Raw genomic sequence first — 19,113 nt, 5'->3', positions numbered from 1 at the left:
GCGTGGAGTCTGAGCAGATAGGGGAAGCCCTAAGTGAGTTTTTTGCTTCAGTTTTAACTAAGGAAAGGGACCTTATTGTGAATGAGAACTTTGAGGAGCAGGAAAACAGGCTTGAACAGATCAAGATTGAGGAAGTTGATGTGCTGGAAATTTTGGCAAACATTAAGATTGATAAGTCACCAGGGCCAGACCAGATTTATCCTAGGTTGCTCCGGGAAGCAAGAAAGGACATTGCTAAGCCACTGGCGAAGATCTTTGCTTCCTCACTCTCCACGGGAGTCGTACCGGAAGATTGGAGGGAGGCAAATGTTGTTCCTCTTTTCAAGAAAGGGAATAGGGAAATCCCTGGAAATTACAGACCAGTCAGTCTTACGTCTGTGGTCAGCAAGGTTTTGGAAAGAATTCTGAGGGATAGGATTTATGACTATTTGGAAAAGCATAGCGTGATTAAAGGGAGTCAGCATGGCTTTGTGAGGGGCAAGTCATGCCTTACAAATCTTATTGAGTTCTTTGAGCAAGTCACGAGACAGGTTGACAAGGGTCGAGCAGTGGATGTGGTGTACATGGACTTCAGCAAGGCATTTAATAAGGTTCCCCACGGCAGGCTCATTCATAAAGTCAGCAGGTATGGGATACAGGGTGATTTGGCTGTCTGGATTCAGAATTGGTTGGCTGACAGGAGGCAGAGAGTGGTTGTAGACGGTATGTATTCTGCCTGGAGGCCAGTGCTGAGTGGTGTCCCGCAGGGCTCTGTTCTTGGGCCTCTGCTCTTTGTAGTTTTTATAAATGACTTGGATGAGGAGGTTGAGGGGTGGGTTAGTATGTTTGCTGATGACACAAAGGTTGGAGGTGCCGTTGATAGTATCGAGGGCTATTGCAGGCTTCAACGAGACATTGACAGAATGCAGAGCTGGGCTGAGAAATGGCAGTTGGAGTTCAACCTGGATAAATGCGAAGTGATGCATTTTGGAAGGTCGAACTTAAATGCTGAATATAGGATTAAAGGCAGGATTCTCGGCAGTGTGGAGGAACAGTGGGATCTTGGTGTTCAAGTGCATAGCTCCCTCAAAGTTGCCACTCACATGGATAAGGTTGTTACGAAAGCTTATGGTGTTTTGGCTTTCATTAACAGGGGGATTGAGTTTAAGAGCCGCAAGGTTATGCTGCAGCTCTACAAAACCCTAGTGAGACCACACTTGGAATATTGTGTCCAGTTCTGGTCACTCTATTATAGGAAAGATGTGGAGGCTTTTGAGAGGGTGCAAAGGAGGTTTACCAGGATGCTGCCTGCACTGGAGGGTTTGTCTTACGAAGAGAGGTTGACTGAGCTTGGACTTTTCTCTCTGGAGAGAAGGAGGAAGAGAGGTGACCTGATCGAGGTGTACAAGGTAATGAGAGGCATGGATAGGGTCGATAGCCAGAGACTTTTCCCCAGGGCAGGATTGACTGCCACGAGGGGTCATAGTTTTAAGGTGTTAGGAGGAAGGTATAGAGGAGACATCAGAGGGAGGTTCTTCACCCAGAGAGTTGTGAGCGCATGGAATAGTTTGCCAGTGGTAGTCATGGAAGCGGAGTCAGTAGTGACATTTAAGCGACTGCTGGACATGCACATGGACAGCAGTGAATTGAAGGGAATGTAGGTTAGATTATTTTATTTTTGGATTAGGATTATTTCACGGCACAACATCGTGGGCCGAAGGGCCTGTACTGTGCTGTACTTTTCTATGTTCTATGTTCTACGTTCTAAATCGGGGAGGCTGGAGAGCGAGGGAATCAAACCAGTGCAGTCTGTGGAATGGGCAGTGCTGGGCATACTGGATTCTCCAGCATCTGCAGTTCGCATTATCTCTGAGCAGTCTGATGGCTCGGTTCGCCTTGGTGGGGATCTTAAGCAAACAGTAAACCGCTTCTCACAGCTGGATAAATAGCCGATCCCTGGCATAGAAGGCTTGTACACAAAGCTGTGTCAGGATTACGAAGCTGGACATGAGCCACACCTACCTACGGTTGTGACCTGATGAGGATTCCCACAAGCATGTTGCTATAAGCCCTAATGGGTATTAATTATAATGTACAAGGCTGCTGTTTGGGGTATCATCAGCCTGTGTCCTTTTCCAGTGGACCATGGAGAACATTTTACAAGGGCTATCCCAGGTTGTTGCTTATCTGGATGATGCGCTAATAACAGGGAAGACCAATGAAGAGCACTTAGAGCTTGGACATTGTGCTTAAACGTTTCTCCCAAGTGGGCATATGCCTTAGAAGGAAAACACAATGTGGGTTCCAGGTGCCCCACTGACCTACTTGGCTTACAGAGTCGTCAAAACTGGATAAAACTCATTATAAGATAAAGTCCATTTGGTAACCTTGGATGATGATTGAGAAGTTGCAAGTATCGTTCGTGGTACACGGCCTCCCAGACGTGTTGGTCACAGACAATGGGACGTCATTTACCAGCAGGGAATATGAGTATTTCTTAAAGTCAAATGGCATTTGTGACATAAGGACAGCTCTGTACCATCCATTGTCATAGACTCATAGAGTCATACAGCACAGAAACAGACCCTTCAGTCCAACTTGTCCGTGCTGACCAAGTTTCCCAAACTATCACATGCCACATAGATACTAGAAATGCTGAGTTTATTTGGCTCTTGTGCGTATTCGATCAAATTAGATTACTAATTGGCAAAAGTACATGCAGAGTCCACTCTTTGGACAGTATTATGAAAAGTAGCCGCTGAAGTAAAAATCAATCATTGTGCAGCTACTGGGCACATAGTTAATAAATGCTTATCTTGAATCTTCTTTTTGAATAATGCACATAATCAGTCCAGCAGTCTAACAGAAAGAGTGGTCCAAACATTGAAGGCAGGCTTAAAGAAGCACCTTACAGTGTCACTCAAAACCAAACTGCCCCAGTTCATGGTCAGTTATAGGACGATCCCTCATGCAACAACAGGGATAGTGCCACAGGAACACTCTGCCCCAGGCTAAACCTGGAACTCCCAGACCTGTGAAGGACATGGTGAGACAGCATCAGGAACACCAATGCTGGCCACGTGCCTCCCCTGAGCAAGAGAGAGAATTTAATTCAGGGGATGAAGTTTGTTGCTGGAACCTTGGGAACGGCCCTATATGGGTTCGAGGCAAAGTGGGCGTGAGGTCAGGTCCCGCAGCATACAAAGTTCTGGTAGGTGATATAGTCCTGAACAAACGCAAGGATCAGCAGAAAATGGTTACCTTGCAAACAGTGCAGGAGCAAAACATAGCCTGGCCCCTCAGAACAGCCAGAAAGACCTGTCAGAAACCACTGGGTTCTCCCTGCCATCTGGTGTTGTGGAAATTTCAGAGTCTGAGATGGATGCAGCCTCGATACCACTGCCACCAAAAGAAGAGGTGGTAACTCTGCCGAGATGCTGCAGACACAAGAGCAGGGTTACAGTCCGGTACACGCTGCCCGTGTCGGCATCTGAGCCAGAGGAACCGGACCTGGGGCGAAAAGGTCACAGGAGAAGCTACAAGAGAAAGACCAGGACCGGGGGGAGGGAGGGAGGCGAAGGGATGTGGGTAGGAGGGATGTCGTGATTGGGACCAGGAGGACCTTGTGGACTATGAGGCCCTTCATCAGGCCAATCAGGAAGGCCCCTGGCTGACCGATATAACGAAGAGTTTTGGAACGTCCTCCGAGCTGGCTGACCCAGGGGACTTTGGCAAGGGCTGGAAAGCCCTGAGTGGGATCGCAGTAGTGGAAAGGAAAGTTAGATATTCTTAAGTTATTTTTTTTTCTTATTGTGTTCTAAGTTAATATGAATGGTGCCATGTATGTACAAAGGTCCACACTTTTCACTGTATTTTTCCACATGACAATAAATGATTCAAAGCAATTACCTCCCTGCACCCTTGTCTCAGCCTATCTGCTGCTGAAACCCCCTTCAGACCTTTGTCAACTCCAGACTTGATTTCTCTAACACAATCTTGGCTCCCCTCCACATACTTCATCCTTGGCTCCTGTTTACTTTATGCTCCTGTCTTAAAGACAGGAAGACCAGAAACAAAGTAATTCACCAATATTCAATGTACAACTGAAACCGGAGTGGGAGAGAGATCATCCAAACCTCTGCTGCCGTTGTTCTAACTCGTGCCATGTCTCTCACCCATCGTCCCATTTGCTTCCTGAGCAACACTGGCTCCCAGTCAAAGTACATCTTGATTTTAAAATTCTTTCACCATCTTTCTATCGCTGTAATCTCCTCCAACTCAGTCTGTGCTACTCCAATTCTAACCTCTAAAGTATCCCTGATTTAATCACTCCACATTGACAGGCTGCCTATACTCTAAGCCCCGGAACTGCCTCTATGTCACCCTGTCCCCACCTCTTTCTCTCACTGATGGGCTGAATGGACTATGTTGCTCATTTTTCAGTCTCTGAAATGTTTTTTGAAATCTACAACCAACCAAGCTTTTGGTCAGCTGAATTACCATCTCCTTGTCTGACTCTGTGTCACTCTGATGTTTTTGTGGAATGCTTTGGCATCAGAGGCACTTCTTCCCTATTGTCAGTGCCTCTCCCATCAAAACCTTTTGTCAACTGAGAGGAAGTAGACTGGGCCACCTTGCTGTCTGACAGCTGGCTGCTTGAGACAATATCCCTAAATTTCCCTCAGGCAGATTACACACTGCCTCCACAAGGAGCCTCTGCAAAAGATCATCGGATCTAGAAATAGGCCATTCAGCCCATCCAGCCTGCTGCAGCATTCAGTAAAATCTTAGCTGATTGGTCTGTGCCCTCAGTTCCACGTCCCTGCCCACTTCTGTACATTAAACATGATAACACAGTGTTTCCAATGGAAGCTTTCACTTTTAACTCCCTCATGTAATGTGGGTCTCACAGGCAAGACCACCATTTATTGCACTACTTCAAACTGCTCTTGTGGGGCTAATGGTGAACTGTTTTCTTAAACCAGTGCAATTTGGTAGTTCTTAGGAGACAGTAGGAGTTGACCGTTTGCTGTGGATTTGGACTCGCAGCCAGAAAGGGGTGGAGCCAGTAAATTTCCTCCTTAATGCACATTTGTAAACCAGATGGGTTTTGACAACAAACTGGTAATTTCATGGCCCAAATTGATGATGCACATTCTTCATTATGCATTTTTTCATTAAATGAATTAAAGTGCCCTGATACCATATTAGGAAATCAATTCTTGTTTCTGGATAGCTATTCCTGTAATAAAACCACTCTGTTACCAGGAGGAAAATGCAAAGCTGCACCTGTCAAACAAACATGAAAGTACACATCTAATAAATTATCCATTGACCTGCTCAGTTTCACTATTCCTTTTTATCCTAACACTTGGCCACACAGTATTCATCTTAACTATGTTATGAAATGCATATTTTATTCATAGCACCATCATTAATTCAAAAACCTATCTCCCTGTCAAACTTTAAAATCTTTATTATCTGACCACTATAAATTTAAAACAAATCAGTAAATGTCATCTTGTGGAGGAATTTATAACAATATAAATTAACACTATCTTAATTGATCGCAACGGTGAAATGTACATAAATTATTCTTAAGGATCCTGTGTTTCATTAAAGCCAATGAAATCTGTTGCTGAAAATAAGTTAGCTCTGCTAAGTCAACTAAATTCTTGCAGTGCTCTATATGAATAGAGCAATTCCATTCAATAAATTCTCTGATCCCATTTTCTGCAATTTTGGTGTCAATGTTGCATGGCTTCCATGTTGTGTTACAGTAAATATTACTGCAACACTGGCCTCCTAGTCTGGCCAGCAATCTTATTCTGTTCCCTCCAAGATTTGCAAAAGCCACTGTATAATGACTATTAATGCAAAGGAAGCCTTTTCAAACTTAATCTAAAAGTCATCCTCCTATTCTATAGAGTCTTCATTTTGAAATGGGACAAATCCATTAGCACGCAGATGCTACTCTGAAAACATCATTTATTTTTACTACTTGTTCATGGGGTGTGGGCATTGCTTGCTGCATGAACATTTATTGTTCATCCCTAATTATCTTTGGGAAAGAAGGTCATGGTGATGCACTTTGAACTGCTGCAATCAGTAGAGGAGCATTCCAGGATTTTGACATAACAAATATAGGATAACCAATTTTTGATTTTGACAATTTTGTCTGCAGTACAAAAGATTACTCATATCTGTGAAGGCTGATATCTGTCGTTCCTCATCATGCTTATAAGCTAAATTGTCAATGATTTTCTGGGCTGTAAGAGGTGGTCCCTGACACATGGGAGTATCTTTTCATGGGAAAGAAGATTCCGTAGCGTTAGTTGACTTAGAGTGTCAACAGCAAAGTCCTCGAGGTCTAAAGCTATCCTATTAATGGTAGTAGGTTTTTATATCCAGCATTATTGGGACAGTTAAACTGGTAAAGTGGAAAATGGGTGATTAAAAACAGGCAATGTAGTAACTCCCTCATTGAATATTTCACCTCCAGCCACAATGTGACAAGTTCATATTTTGTCAGTTTGAGCCATTTAATACTTATGATAGTGTGACATTCCAACTCCAAGGGCAAAAGACAGAGATCTGTGCTCAACCATGACATCTACAGGCTGAACACAGTATAACACTGGAAGTGATTCGTAAACTTTACCACAACTTTCCATGGGAGAGGATGTGCTGAAATTACATGTAGCACATTTTTTTTTGTGTATTTTATTTGTAATATCATCCATGAATGAAGTTGCTTCCATTCACAGAATTCTGTCCTTTCCAAAGACCCTGAATGAAAAGGACACAGAAAAGGCAATTGCACTTGCTTTTCAAATGTGGAGCGAGGTTTCTCCTTTCAATTTCACTGAAGTTCCTGCAAATGTCAGTGCTGACATTAAAATTGGTAAGTGAGGGGTTTTTTTATTCACATATGGGATGAAGGCCTTACTGACTGGGCCAATATTTATTGTCCATCTCTAGTTGCTTCCATGACCTCCTGCAGTTCTGGAACTTGAAATTGGTGGTGCCCCCATGTATCAGCTGCCCTTGTCCTCCAGTGACAGCAATCATAGGTTTAGAATTGCTGGCTAAGGAGCCTCGGTAAATTTTTGTAGATGGTACAAACTACTGCTTCTGAGTATCGGTAATGGAGGGAGCAGATGTTTGTAGACGTGATGCCAATCAAGCGGCTGCTCTGTCCTAGATGGTGTCAAGCTTCTTGAGTGTTGTTGGGGCCGCACCCATCCAGGCAAGTGGGGAGCATCCCATCACACTGCTGACTTGTGCCTTGTAGATGGTGGACAAGCTTTGGGGAGTCAGGAGGTCAGTTACTTTACTGCAAGGTTCATAGCCTCTGACCTGCTCTTGTAGTTTATTGATATCAAAGATGATGAAAGTACTCAATATAGAAATAGAGGGTGTCATTGATGAACTTACTGAATTCACCACAGTTCAAATCTAAAGACACTCTATCTGGTTTACCTTTCCTCCTTCCAAAGCCTTCTCACTGTTTACCTCATTGTCTAGGTCGCCTGCTGCCTTTCCTAACTTCACTAAACAACATGTAGTCTTATCTCACTTTGATTTGTTAAAGGTGTTTACAATCTGAAATTAAGACCAAACCTGAGCATTTTTAACTAGTCACTGCAAGTTGCAAATTGGATTTCTTTTACGGATGCAGCAGGATAAATGTAGAGAATTTGATGAATATGATCATTGATATTATGCTATTCTTCTCCTTGCTAGGATTTTATTCCATAAATCACACTGACTGCTTGGAAGTTCCTTCACATCCGTGTTTTGATGGGATAACTGGAGAACTAGCACATGCTTTCTTTCCAACCCATGGAGAAATCCATTTTGATGATTTTGAACATTGGATATTGGGTAAAACTCGCTTCAGCTGGAAGAAAAGTATGTTGCATAAAATTAATCTGTGAGCAAAATGAAAAGTACTGAAATATAGTTAGGTACCGAAGCAGGGTTACTGGACTCAGTGTTAATTTTTTTTCTCTCAAATGCAACCAGACCTGCTGAGTTTCTCCAGCAATTTCAGTTTTTGCTTCTGAAATATAGTTCATTGGTTCTCCTTTCTTCTGCAAACTGCATACTCGAATAGGTAAATGTACAGAGTTCTCCCCTTCCTTGTGTAGCATGGGCAACAGCAGAAAGTTTGAAAAAAACAGCAAGAATGAAAGAAATCAGAATTTTCATGTCAAAGAAGTAAAGATTTTGCATTCTTAATCAGATACTCGCTATTAAGCAGCAATCACCTAATTACACATATTAGCACCTCAGCATTAGCCAATCTCCCTTCATTTCTGCACTACTTCCAATTCTCCTCTCCTTCCTTCCTTGGGAAACTAGATGTTGCAAATTCTCTGATGGCATTGCCTCAATTGGGAGTCCACAGGACTTCCTGTCTATCACCCCATCCATCAGCACCTCCAGGGCCCTGCCCACGAAGGAGGGTTTGAGTTTCCCTTTCTGGGTCACATCCTCAGTGATGGCCAAGTGGCACCAATGAGGAATCCCACCAGTTCCTGGCTTGCAGTGTCTGATGTGGTGTGTAGCTCGGGGTTGAAAATATGGTGTCAGCTGCCATAATACTCCCAGGCCATCATTTCTGCCTATCCTGTCACAGGATGCTTTGAAACATTACCCAAATAGCCCAGCTGCACAATTATTGAGGAGAAAGTTGAAGATTCTAAGAGCCAAGCCACCACAGATGACCAGGCATCACAAGTCTTGCTCAAATAATCCATTTAACTGAAAATGGGAACATTCTACCTGCAGTTTGTACTGTGGCAAATTATACACATTATCTGTTTGTATATATGGCAGAATTTCTGTTACTTCACTGCTTTAAAACACACTCAAAACAATAACGTCCCGCATTATAAATTGGACCAACTTGTTTAAAACTGAAGGTGAGATTTATACTGTGAATGCTCTTTAAAAGCTGCTGGCCTCCATAGTTGAGTAGTTGTTTATATTGCAGGCTTTGACTGAATGCTAATCGTCCCTCAATCAGCTGCTAACACTTCAGGTAATATCTTTGCTTAAATTGGAATTCCAAGTTACCTTCCATTCTCGATGGCTAAATGCACAATTGACGCAGACCAGGGTCAATGCTTAGTCTAGCCAGTGAGCTGATCCCATCTGAAGTAGCAATTATGCTGCTTTTCTTTTTGAAAAAAGCAAAGTGCGACATCACTGTGTGGTGACAGAGGGAAATATTAGTTGGTGTTTCTGATCTTGGTAGCTCTTGAGTAACCCCTAGTTTCCTATTTATCTTTGGTAAAACAATATTGCTGTATAAGTTTTAATGATGCCAAAATAAACATTAGTTTAATTTTATAAATGTGATTCTAAATGTGATTGATCTCTTCCACAGTTGTCTGGCTCACTGATCTGGTACACATTGCAGCCCATGAGATTGGACACAGCCTTGGATTAATGCACTCTCAGAACATGAATGCACTTATGCACAAAAATGCTACTTTAACAGGAAAAGATAAAATCAGTCAGGACGATATTTGGGGGATTTGGAGGCTGTATGGTAAGGCTTGAGGTTGTGTCTCTCCTCTCATCCGTACCAGTAGAGTTGTGAACAGTGACAGTATCATGTGCAGGTGTGATACAGATTTGTGTGATACAGATTTACAGTTCTGGTTCGCAGGTAGCAGGTTTGATGTCTACGCTTCACTGACAGAGAAAGGATAATGAAAGCTACGCACAACTCCCAATACCTAACTATTTCCTTTAGTTGAAACGTCCTGCTGCTAAGAAACCTCTGCCCACTCGGCCAAGCTGCTAGTGGTGTAGGTGACATCCCAAGGTGTGGATGAAGAATTCTGTAGATGAAAGCCCCATGAGGAACTAACTTGAGCCTTTAGTTACTGGACAACAAACTAAGTACCACAGAATTTGAAGGATACTAATAACTTACTGTAGCTCTGGAAATATTTAACATTCATTTTTCCAATGTCATTTCAGATCTTTGAAGTAAATTCCGAGCTTTCAATGTTAATTGATGTTGATTAAACAACCTCCAGGCTGTGGCACTCAGGGACAAGTAGTTCACATGAGACGAACAACGGCTAGTATTTCCATTGATTAGTTTTATTTTGCAAAAAAATTCAAACTTTGCATTGATATTTTTTAAAGGTGAAAATACAAGGTAAATCCATAGCTGGGATTTCCAGTTACCAGATTAGTTCCATACTGCATTTTCAATTTGAATAAGGGAAAAGATTCCACTGTAGATTGAACTGAACATTCTGGATTCATCAGTTCTCACTTTAGCTGCAGTCTCAAAGCAGCAAAGTTAGGTACAGTTCAAAGTAGGCTTCAACATTTGTGCTTTGAGAATGCTGATAATCTCCCCCTGATTCCCATCCACCTACAGCTTCCGTGCTTTCTCAGTCTCCTATGGTTTAGTTGGGTTTTTCAGTCTTGCAGCACACGTGGCATACTTCCAGAGAAAGGACTGTTCGTTCTTATCTGGCTAATCTTACAGGGCTTTCGGAATAAGATGCTGTATACTGAGCCCTTCAGTTCTTCCAAAATTAAAACAAAACATTGACAGCTATCACTAATAAGTCCAGTAGGGAATTTGAAAAACCGTTTTACACAGTTGAACTTATACCAGAAATGGTAATTAAGAAGAAATAGCAAGGATGTATTCATGAGGAAGCTGTATAAGAATGTGGGAGAGGAAGGATAATGATAAGAGTGACAAGAACATAAACTGAGATTTATGTCGCATCTTTAATGTAATGAAACATGCCAAAGTACTTTGCAGGAACATTCTACAATGAATGTATGATACTGGACCATGTAAGGAGATATTAGGACAGATGAGTAAAGGCTTGGTTAAAAACCTAGCTTTTAAGGACCATCATAAATGAAGAAAGTGAGATGGAGAGGTGTGCAAAGGGAATTCCAGTGTTTAGGGTCAAGGCAATGGAAGATATGGCTACCTGCGATGGAGTAATTATGGTCAACAATGCAAAAGAGGCCTAAATTGAAGAAGTGCAGCGATCTCAGAAGGTTGTGGGGTTAGAGATTACGAATACAGGGAGGGGATAGACTGGGAAATCAATTGAAAACAAAGGATGAGAATTTTAAAGTTGTTGTTTGATATAGCACAGGGATGATCAGGGAATGGGACTCCCAGCAGGTTGAGAAACAGGCAGCAGATTTTTGGACAACCTCAAGTTGGCGGAGGATAAAACATGAGAGACCAGCCTGAAGTGGATAAGAGCCAGGCATCTGTAGAAAAAGCATGAATGAGGATTTCAGCAGCGGAAGATCTGAGACAGGGCTGAAGATAAGCAGTGCTACTCAGGTGGAAATAAGCATTCTCAAGAAGTCTCAAACTAGGAAGTTCATCTCCAGATCAAATACGACACTGTGTTTGTAAACCGATTTGGCTAATTTCAGATAGCTGCCAGGGTGAAGGATGGAGTTAGTCATTTGGGAGTGGAGTTTGGAGCAGGGAATGAAAACAGTCACTTCAAACTACTCAAAATTTAACTGAGGATATTTTTCATCTGGTACCTGATGTCAAATGAGCAGTCTGATAAAGTAACAATTTTGGAGAGGTTGAGAATATGGTGATGGTGGGATGGAGCAGGTGTAGTCAGTTTACTTGTGGAAATTAACAGCACCCCTTCAGATGCTATCACTGAGGGCTAATGTAGAGACCAGAATGAGGAGGGGGCTAAAACAGAACCCTTAGTTCCATTTTTTACCAACAGAATAGTAACAATGTGAGAGAAAACTCACTCAGCTTAACCAATGTGGTTAGCTGAAAGAAAATTGGAGCTAGTTTGTCTGGACAGTAAAGACCAGTTGGAGTTTGTTGTCCCAAATGATCAGTTTCTATGCTATAAAATCTGAGTGATCAATCGATGGATTTTGTGTCATTTGCTGATCTACTTTTTGTTCTATGAAACTGTGGCTAAGAAGGGCTGTAAGGAGAAACTTGGGAACAATAGACCTGTGAGTCAGACTTCAGTTGTGGGTAAATTGTTGGTGCTGATTGCAAAAGATAGGATTTATGGACTTTCAGAGAAATAAATATTGAATAGGGATAGTCAGAATGGTTTTGTGTGAGGGAAATCGTGTCTCACAAACTTGATTGATGTGGAGGTGCTACTGTTGAACTGCAGTAGGACATAGAACATAGAACAGCACAGGTCCTATGGCCCATGATGTTGTGCTGAACTTCTACCCTAAACCTAAGGCCTATCTAACCTCCACCCCTACATTATACTATCAGAAATAGATAAGATCAAAAATCACACAAGACCAGGTTATAGTCCAGAGATAATGGGAACTGCAGATGCTGGAGAATTCCAAGACAGGTTTATCGAAATTACTAGCTTTCGAAGCGTTGCCCCTTCCTCAGGTGTTAGTGAGCAAGGAGGTATCAAGACACAGAATTTATAAGTACATGATCAAAAGATCATACAATAGATGCGAATGCATTGAATAAACCGAAAATGGCTGGCTGAATCCCTTCTGTTAAAACTTTAATCAGTTAGAAGAGAGATGCAGACTTTGATTGATTAAAATGCAAATCCCAGAATTTCTTCCAAGTCACAGCCCTGAAATAACTAAAGGTTTTGCCAATGTATACACGAGGTGACATCTCGGGTCAGACAGTGCACTTTAGGGGTGGGGACTTGTTTAGAATCTGTGTTTTAACCTGGAGTCAGACTGGTTTTATTTCCAAAGCAGGATTTTATAAAATGCCCCATTCACTGATTGTGTCTACAAATTGTGAGCTTTTTGGGAAAAAAAATTGATTGTTCCTGAAAAAACAAATGTGCAAATGCTAATTCACCCAATAGATTTATATGTATGTGAGAGTGAGGGGGGAGAGTGTTGTGTGTGTGTGTACGAGAGAGAGAGACACTGTGTGCACACATGTGAAAGAGAGAGAAACTCTGTGTGTGTGTGTATGTATATATGTTTGTCTGTGAGGGTGTGTGTGTGTGTATATATGTATGTATATATGTTTGTCTGTGTGTGTATGCATGTATGTATATATGTTTGTCTGTGAGGGTGTGTGTGTGTATATATGTTTGTCTGTGAGGGTGTGTGTGTATGTGTATATGTTTGTCTGTGAGGGTGTGTGTGTATGTGTGTATGTTTGTCTGTGAGGATGTGTGTGTGTATATATGTTTGTCTGTGAGGGTGTGTGTGTATGTGTATATATGTTTGTCTGTGAGGGTGTGTGTGTGTGTATGTATATATGTTTGTGAGGGTGTGTGTGTATATATGTGTGTGTGTGTGTGTATATATGCGTGTGTATATATATGTGTGTGTGTGTGTATATATGTGTGTGTGTGTGTGTATATATGTGCGTGTGTATATGTGTGTGTGTGTGTGTGTGTATATATGTTTGTCTGTGTGTGTGTGTATATATGTTTGTCTGTGTGTGTGTGTGTGTGTGTATATATGTTTGTCTGTGTGTGTGTGTATATATGTTTGTCTGTGTGTGTGTGTGTGTGTGTATATATGTTTGTCTGTGTGTGTGTGTGTGTGTGTATATATATGTTTGTCTGTGTGTGTGTGTGTATATATATGTTTGTCTGTGTGTGTGTGTGTATATATGTTTGTCTGTGTGTGTGTGTATATATGTTTGTCTGTGTGTGTGTGTGTATATATGTTTGTCTGTGTGTGTGTGTATATATGTTTGTCTGTGAGGGTGTGTGTGTATGTGTATATGTTTGTCTGTGAGGGTGTGTGTGTATGTGTATATGTTTGTCTGTGAGGGTGTGTGTGTATGTGTATATGTTTGTCTGTGAGGGTGTGTGTGTATGTGTATATGTTTGTCTGTAAGGATGTGTGTGTGTGTATATATGTTTGTCTGTGAGGGTGTGTGTGTATGTGTATATATGTTTGTCTGTGTGTGTGTGTATATATGTTTGTCTGTGTGTGTGTGTGTGTGTATATATATGTTTGTGTGTGTGTGTGTGTATATATGTTTGTGTGTGTGTGTGTGGGTGTGTGTGTATATGTTTGTCTGTGAGGGTGTGTGTGTATATATGTTTGTCTGTGAGGGTGTGTGTGTGTGTATATATGTTTGTCTGTGAGGGTGTGTGTGTGTGTGTGTGTGTGTGTATATATGTTTGACTGTGAGGGTGTGTGTGTGTGTGTATATATGTTTGTCTGTGAGGGTGTGTGTGTGTGTGTGTATATATGTTTGTCTGTGAGGGTGTGTGTGTGTGTGTGTGTGTATATATGTTTGTCTGTGAGGGTGTGTGTGTGTGTATATATGTGAGGGTGTGTGTGTGTGTATATATGTTTGTCTGTGAGGGTGTGTGTGTATATATGTTTGTCTGTGAGGGTGTGAGTGTGTGTATATATGTTTGTCTGTGAGGGTGTGTGTGTGTGTGTATATATGTTTGACTGTGAGGGTGTGTGTGTGTGTGTGTGTGTGTGTATATATGTTTGTCTGTGAGGGTGTGTGTGTGTGTGTGTATATATGTTTGTCTGTGAGGGTGTGTGTGTGTGTGTGTATATATGTTTGTCTGTGAGGGTGTGTGTGTGTATATATGTTTGTCTGTGAGGGTGTGTGTGTATATATGTTTGTCTGTGAGGGTGTGTGTGTGTGTGTGTATATATGTTTGTGTGTGTATGTGTGTGTATATATCTGTTTGTCTGTGTGCGTGTATGTATATATGTTTGTCTGTGAGGATGTGTGTGTGTGTGTATATATATGTTTGTCTGTGAGGGTGTGTGTGTGTGTATATATATGTTTGTCTGTGAGGGTGTGTGTGTGTGTGTGTGTGTATATATATGTATGTATATATGTTTGTCTGTGTGTGTGTATGTATGTATATATGTTTGTCTGTGAGGGTGTGAGTGTGTGTATATGTCTGTGAGGGTGTGTGTGTGTGTGTATATATGTTTGTCTGTGAGGGTGTGTGTGTATGTGTATATATGTTTGTCTGTGAGGGTGTGTGTGTGTGTAGATATATGTTTGTGTGTGTGTGTATGTGTGTGTACATATATGTTTGTCTGTGAGGGTGTGTGTGTGTGTGTATATATATATGTTTGTCTGTGAGGGTGTGTGTGTGTGTGTGTATATATATGTTTGTCTGTGAGGGTGTGTGTGTGTGTGTATATATGTTTGTCTGTGAGGGTGGGTGTGTGTGTGTGTGTGTATATATTTTTGTCTGTGAGGGTGTGTGTGTGTGTGTGTGTGTATATATGTTTGTCTGTGAGGGTGTGTGTGTATATATATGTATGTATATATGTTTGTCTGTGTGTGTGTGTATGTATGTATATATGTTTGTCTGTGTGTGTGTATGTATGTATATATGTTTGTCTGTGTGTGTGTGTATGTATGTATATATGTTTGTCTGTGTGTGTATGTATGTATACATGTTTGTCTGTGAGGTTGTGTGTGTGTATATATGTTTGTCTGTGAGGGGGTGTGTGTGTGTATGTATATATGTTTGTCTGTGAGGGTGTGTGTGTCTGTATATATGTCTGTGAGGGTGTGTGTGTCAGTATATATGTCTGTGAGGGTGTATGTGTATATATGTTTGTCTGTGAGGGTGTGTGTGTGTGTATGTATACATGTTTGTCTGTGAGGGTGTGTGTGTATGTATACATGTTTGTCTGTGAGGGTGTGTGTGTATGTATATATGTTTGTCTGTGAGGGTGTGTGTGTGTGTGTGTGTGTGTGTATATATGTTTGTCTGTGAGGGTGTGTGTGTGTGTATATATGTTTGTCTGTGAGGGTGTGTGTGTGTGTATGTATATATGTTTGTGTGTGTGTATGTATGTATATATGTTTGTCTGTGAGGGTGTGTGTGTGTATATATGTCTGTGAGGGTGTGTGTGTGTATATATGTCTGTGAGGGTGTGTGTGTATGTGTATATATGTTTGTGAGTGTGTGTGTGTATATATGTTTGTTTGTGAGTGTGTGTGTGTATATATGTTTGTCTGTGAGTGTGTGTGTGTATGTATATATGTTTGTCTGTGAGTGTGTGTGTGTATGTAAATATGTTTGTCTGTGAGGGTGTGTGTGTGTATATATGTTTGTCTGTGAGGGTGTGTGTGTGTATATGTATATATGTTTGTCTGTGAGGGTGTGTGTATGTATATATGTTTGTGAGGGAGTGTGTGTGTGTGTGTGTGTGTACATATGTTTGTCTGTGAGGGTGTGTGTGTGTGTATATATGTGTGTGAGGGTGTGTGTGTGTATATATATGTGTGTGTGTGTGTGTGTGTGTATATGTATATATGTGTGTGTGTATATGTATATATGTTTGTATGTGTGTGTGTGTGTATATGTATATATGTTTGTATGTGTGTGTGTGTATATGTGTATGTGTGTGTATATGTGTATGTGTGTGTATATGTGTATGTGTGTGTGTGTATGTATATGTGTATGTGTGTGTGTGTATGTGTGTGTGTATGTATATATGTTTGTATGTGTGTGTGTATGTATATATGTTTGTATGTGTGTGTGTGTGTATGTATATTTGTATGTGTGTGTGTGTATGTATATTTGTATGTGTGTGTGTGTATGTATATATGTATGTGTGTATGTGTGTGTATGTATGTATGCATATATGTATGTATATATGTATGTGTGTGTATGTATGTATACACGTTTGTCTGTGAGGGTGTGTGTGTGTGTATGTATGTTTGCCTGTGTGTGTGTGTGTGTGTGTATATATGTGAGGGTGTGTGTGTGTATATATGTGAGGGTGTGTGTGTGTATGTATGTATATATGTTTGTGTGTGTGTATGTATATATGTTTGTGTGTGTGTATGTATATATGGTTGTGTGTGTGTATGTATATATGTTTGTGTGTGTGTGGATATATATGTTTGTCTGTGAGGGTGTGTGTGTGTGTGTGTATATATATGTTTGTCTGTGAGGGTGTGTGTGTGTGTGTATATGTATATATGTTTGTCTGTGAGGGTGTGTGTGTGTGTGTATATGTATATATGTTTGTCTGTGAGGGTGTGTGTGTGTATATGTATATATGTTTGTCTGTGAGGGTGTGTGTGTGTGTGTATGTATATATGTTTGTCTGTGAGGGTGTGTGTGTGTGTATATGTATATATGTTTGTCTGTGAGTGTGTGTGTGTGTGTGTGTATATATGTTTCTCTGTGAGTGTGTGTGTGTGTATATATGTTTGTCTGTGAGGGTGTGTGTGTGTGTGTGTGTGTGTATATATGTGTGTGTGTGTGTGTGTGTGTATGTATGTATATATGTTTGTCTGTGTGTATGTATATATGTTTGTCTGTGAGGGTGTGTGTGTGTGTGTGTGTGTGTATATATGTTTGTCTGTGAGGGCGTGTGTGTGTGTGTATGTATATGTGTGTGTGTGTGTGTGTATGTATGTATATATGTTTGTCTGTGTGTATGTATATATGTTTGTCTGTGAGGGTGTGTGTGTGTATATATATATATATATGTTTGTCTGTGAGGGTGTGTGTGTGTGTGTATATGTATATATGTTTGTCTGTGAGGGTGTGTGTGTGTGTGTGTGTGTATATGTTTGTCTGTGAGTGGGTGTGTGTGTATATATGTTTGTCTGTGAGGGTGTGTGTGTGTATGTATATATGTTTGTCTATGTGTGTGTGTGTGTATGTATATATGTCTGTGAGGGTGTATGTGTATGTGTATATATGTTTGTCTGTGGGGGTGTATGTGTATATATGTTTGTCTGTGAGGGTGTGTGTGTGTATGTATATATGTTTGTCTATGTGTGTGTGTGTGTATATATGTTTGTCTGTGAGGGCGTGTGTGTGTGTGTATGTATATGTGTGTGTGTGTGTGTGTATGTATGTATATATGTTTGTCTGTGTGTATGTATATATGTTTGTCTGTGAGGGTGTGTGTGTGTATATATATATATATATGTTTGTCTGTGAGGGTGTGTGTGTGTGTGTATATGTATATATGTTTGTCTGTGAGGGTGTGTGTGTGTGTGTGTGTGTATATGTTTGTCTGTGAGTGGGTGTGTGTGTATATATGTTTGTCTGTGAGGGTGTGTGTGTGTATGTATATATGTTTGTCTATGTGTGTGTGTGTGTATGTATATATGTCTGTGAGGGTGTATGTGTATGTGTATATATGTTTGTCTGTGGGGGTGTATGTGTATATATGTTTGTCTGTGAGGGTGTGTGTGTGTATGTATATATGTTTGTCTATGTGTGTGTGTGTGTATATATGTTTGTCTGTGAGGGTGTGTGTGTGTGTGTGTGTATATATATGTTTGTCTGTGAGGGTGTGTGTGTGTGTGTATATATGTTTGTCTGTGAGGGTGGGTGTGTGTGTGTGTGTGTATATATTTTTGTCTGTGAGGGTGTGTGTGTGTGTGTGTGTGTATATATGTTTGTCTGTGAGGGTGTGTGTGTATATATATGTATGTATATATGTTTGTCTGTGTGTGTGTGTATGTATGTATATATGTTTGTCTGTGTGTGTGTATGTATGTATATATGTTTGTCTGTGTGTGTGTATGTATGTATATATGTTTGTCTGTGTGTGTGTGTATGTATGTATATATGTTTGTCTGTGTGTGTATGTATGTATACATGTTTGTCTGTGAGGTTGTGTGTGTGTATATATGTTTGTCTGTGAGGGGGTGTGTGTGTGTATGTATATATGTTTGTCTGTGAGGGTGTGTGTGTCTGTATATATGTCTGTGAGGGTGTGTGTGTCAGTATATATGTCTGTGAGGGTGTATGTGTATATATGTTTGTCTGTGAGGGTGTGTGTGTGTGTATGTATACATGTTTGTCTGTGAGGGTGTGTGTGTATGTATACATGTTTGTCTGTGAGGGTGTGTGTGTATGTATATATGTTTGTCTGTGAGGGTGTGTGTGTGTGTGTGTGTGTGTATATATGTTTGTCTGTGAGGGTGTGTGTGTGTGTATATATGTTTGTCTGTGAGGGTGTGTGTGTGTGTATGTATATATGTTTGTGTGTGTGTATGTATGTATATATGTTTGTCTGTGAGGGTGTGTGTGTGTATATATGTCTGTGAGGGTGTGTGTGTGTATATATGTCTGTGAGGGTGTGTGTGTATGTGTATATATGTTTGTGAGTGTGTGTGTGTATATATGTTTGTTTGTGAGTGTG

At 40.9% G+C, this 19,113-nt stretch overlaps 1 protein-coding gene across 2 annotated transcripts in view; it reads left to right on the top strand.

Moving 5' to 3' along the window:
• The window catches only part of mmp23ba (matrix metallopeptidase 23ba), a 96,204-nt gene that overhangs the window by 17,673 nt on the left and 59,418 nt on the right, over positions 1 to 19,113 (top strand). For both annotated transcript variants that reach the window (XM_048561376.2, XM_048561377.2), the window contains 3 exons: positions 6,747 to 6,883; positions 7,726 to 7,893; positions 9,377 to 9,541. In XM_048561376.2, the coding sequence (XP_048417333.1) occupies positions 6,747 to 6,883; positions 7,726 to 7,893; positions 9,377 to 9,541 (470 nt within the window). The remainder of the gene's footprint in view (positions 1 to 6,746; positions 6,884 to 7,725; positions 7,894 to 9,376; positions 9,542 to 19,113) is intronic.

The sequence above is a fragment of the Stegostoma tigrinum genome, chromosome 28 (assembly GCF_030684315.1).
Source record: "Stegostoma tigrinum isolate sSteTig4 chromosome 28, sSteTig4.hap1, whole genome shotgun sequence".
Taxonomy (NCBI): Eukaryota; Metazoa; Chordata; class Chondrichthyes; order Orectolobiformes; family Stegostomatidae; genus Stegostoma; species Stegostoma tigrinum.
This window is presented reverse-complemented; position numbering and strand designations above follow the sequence as displayed.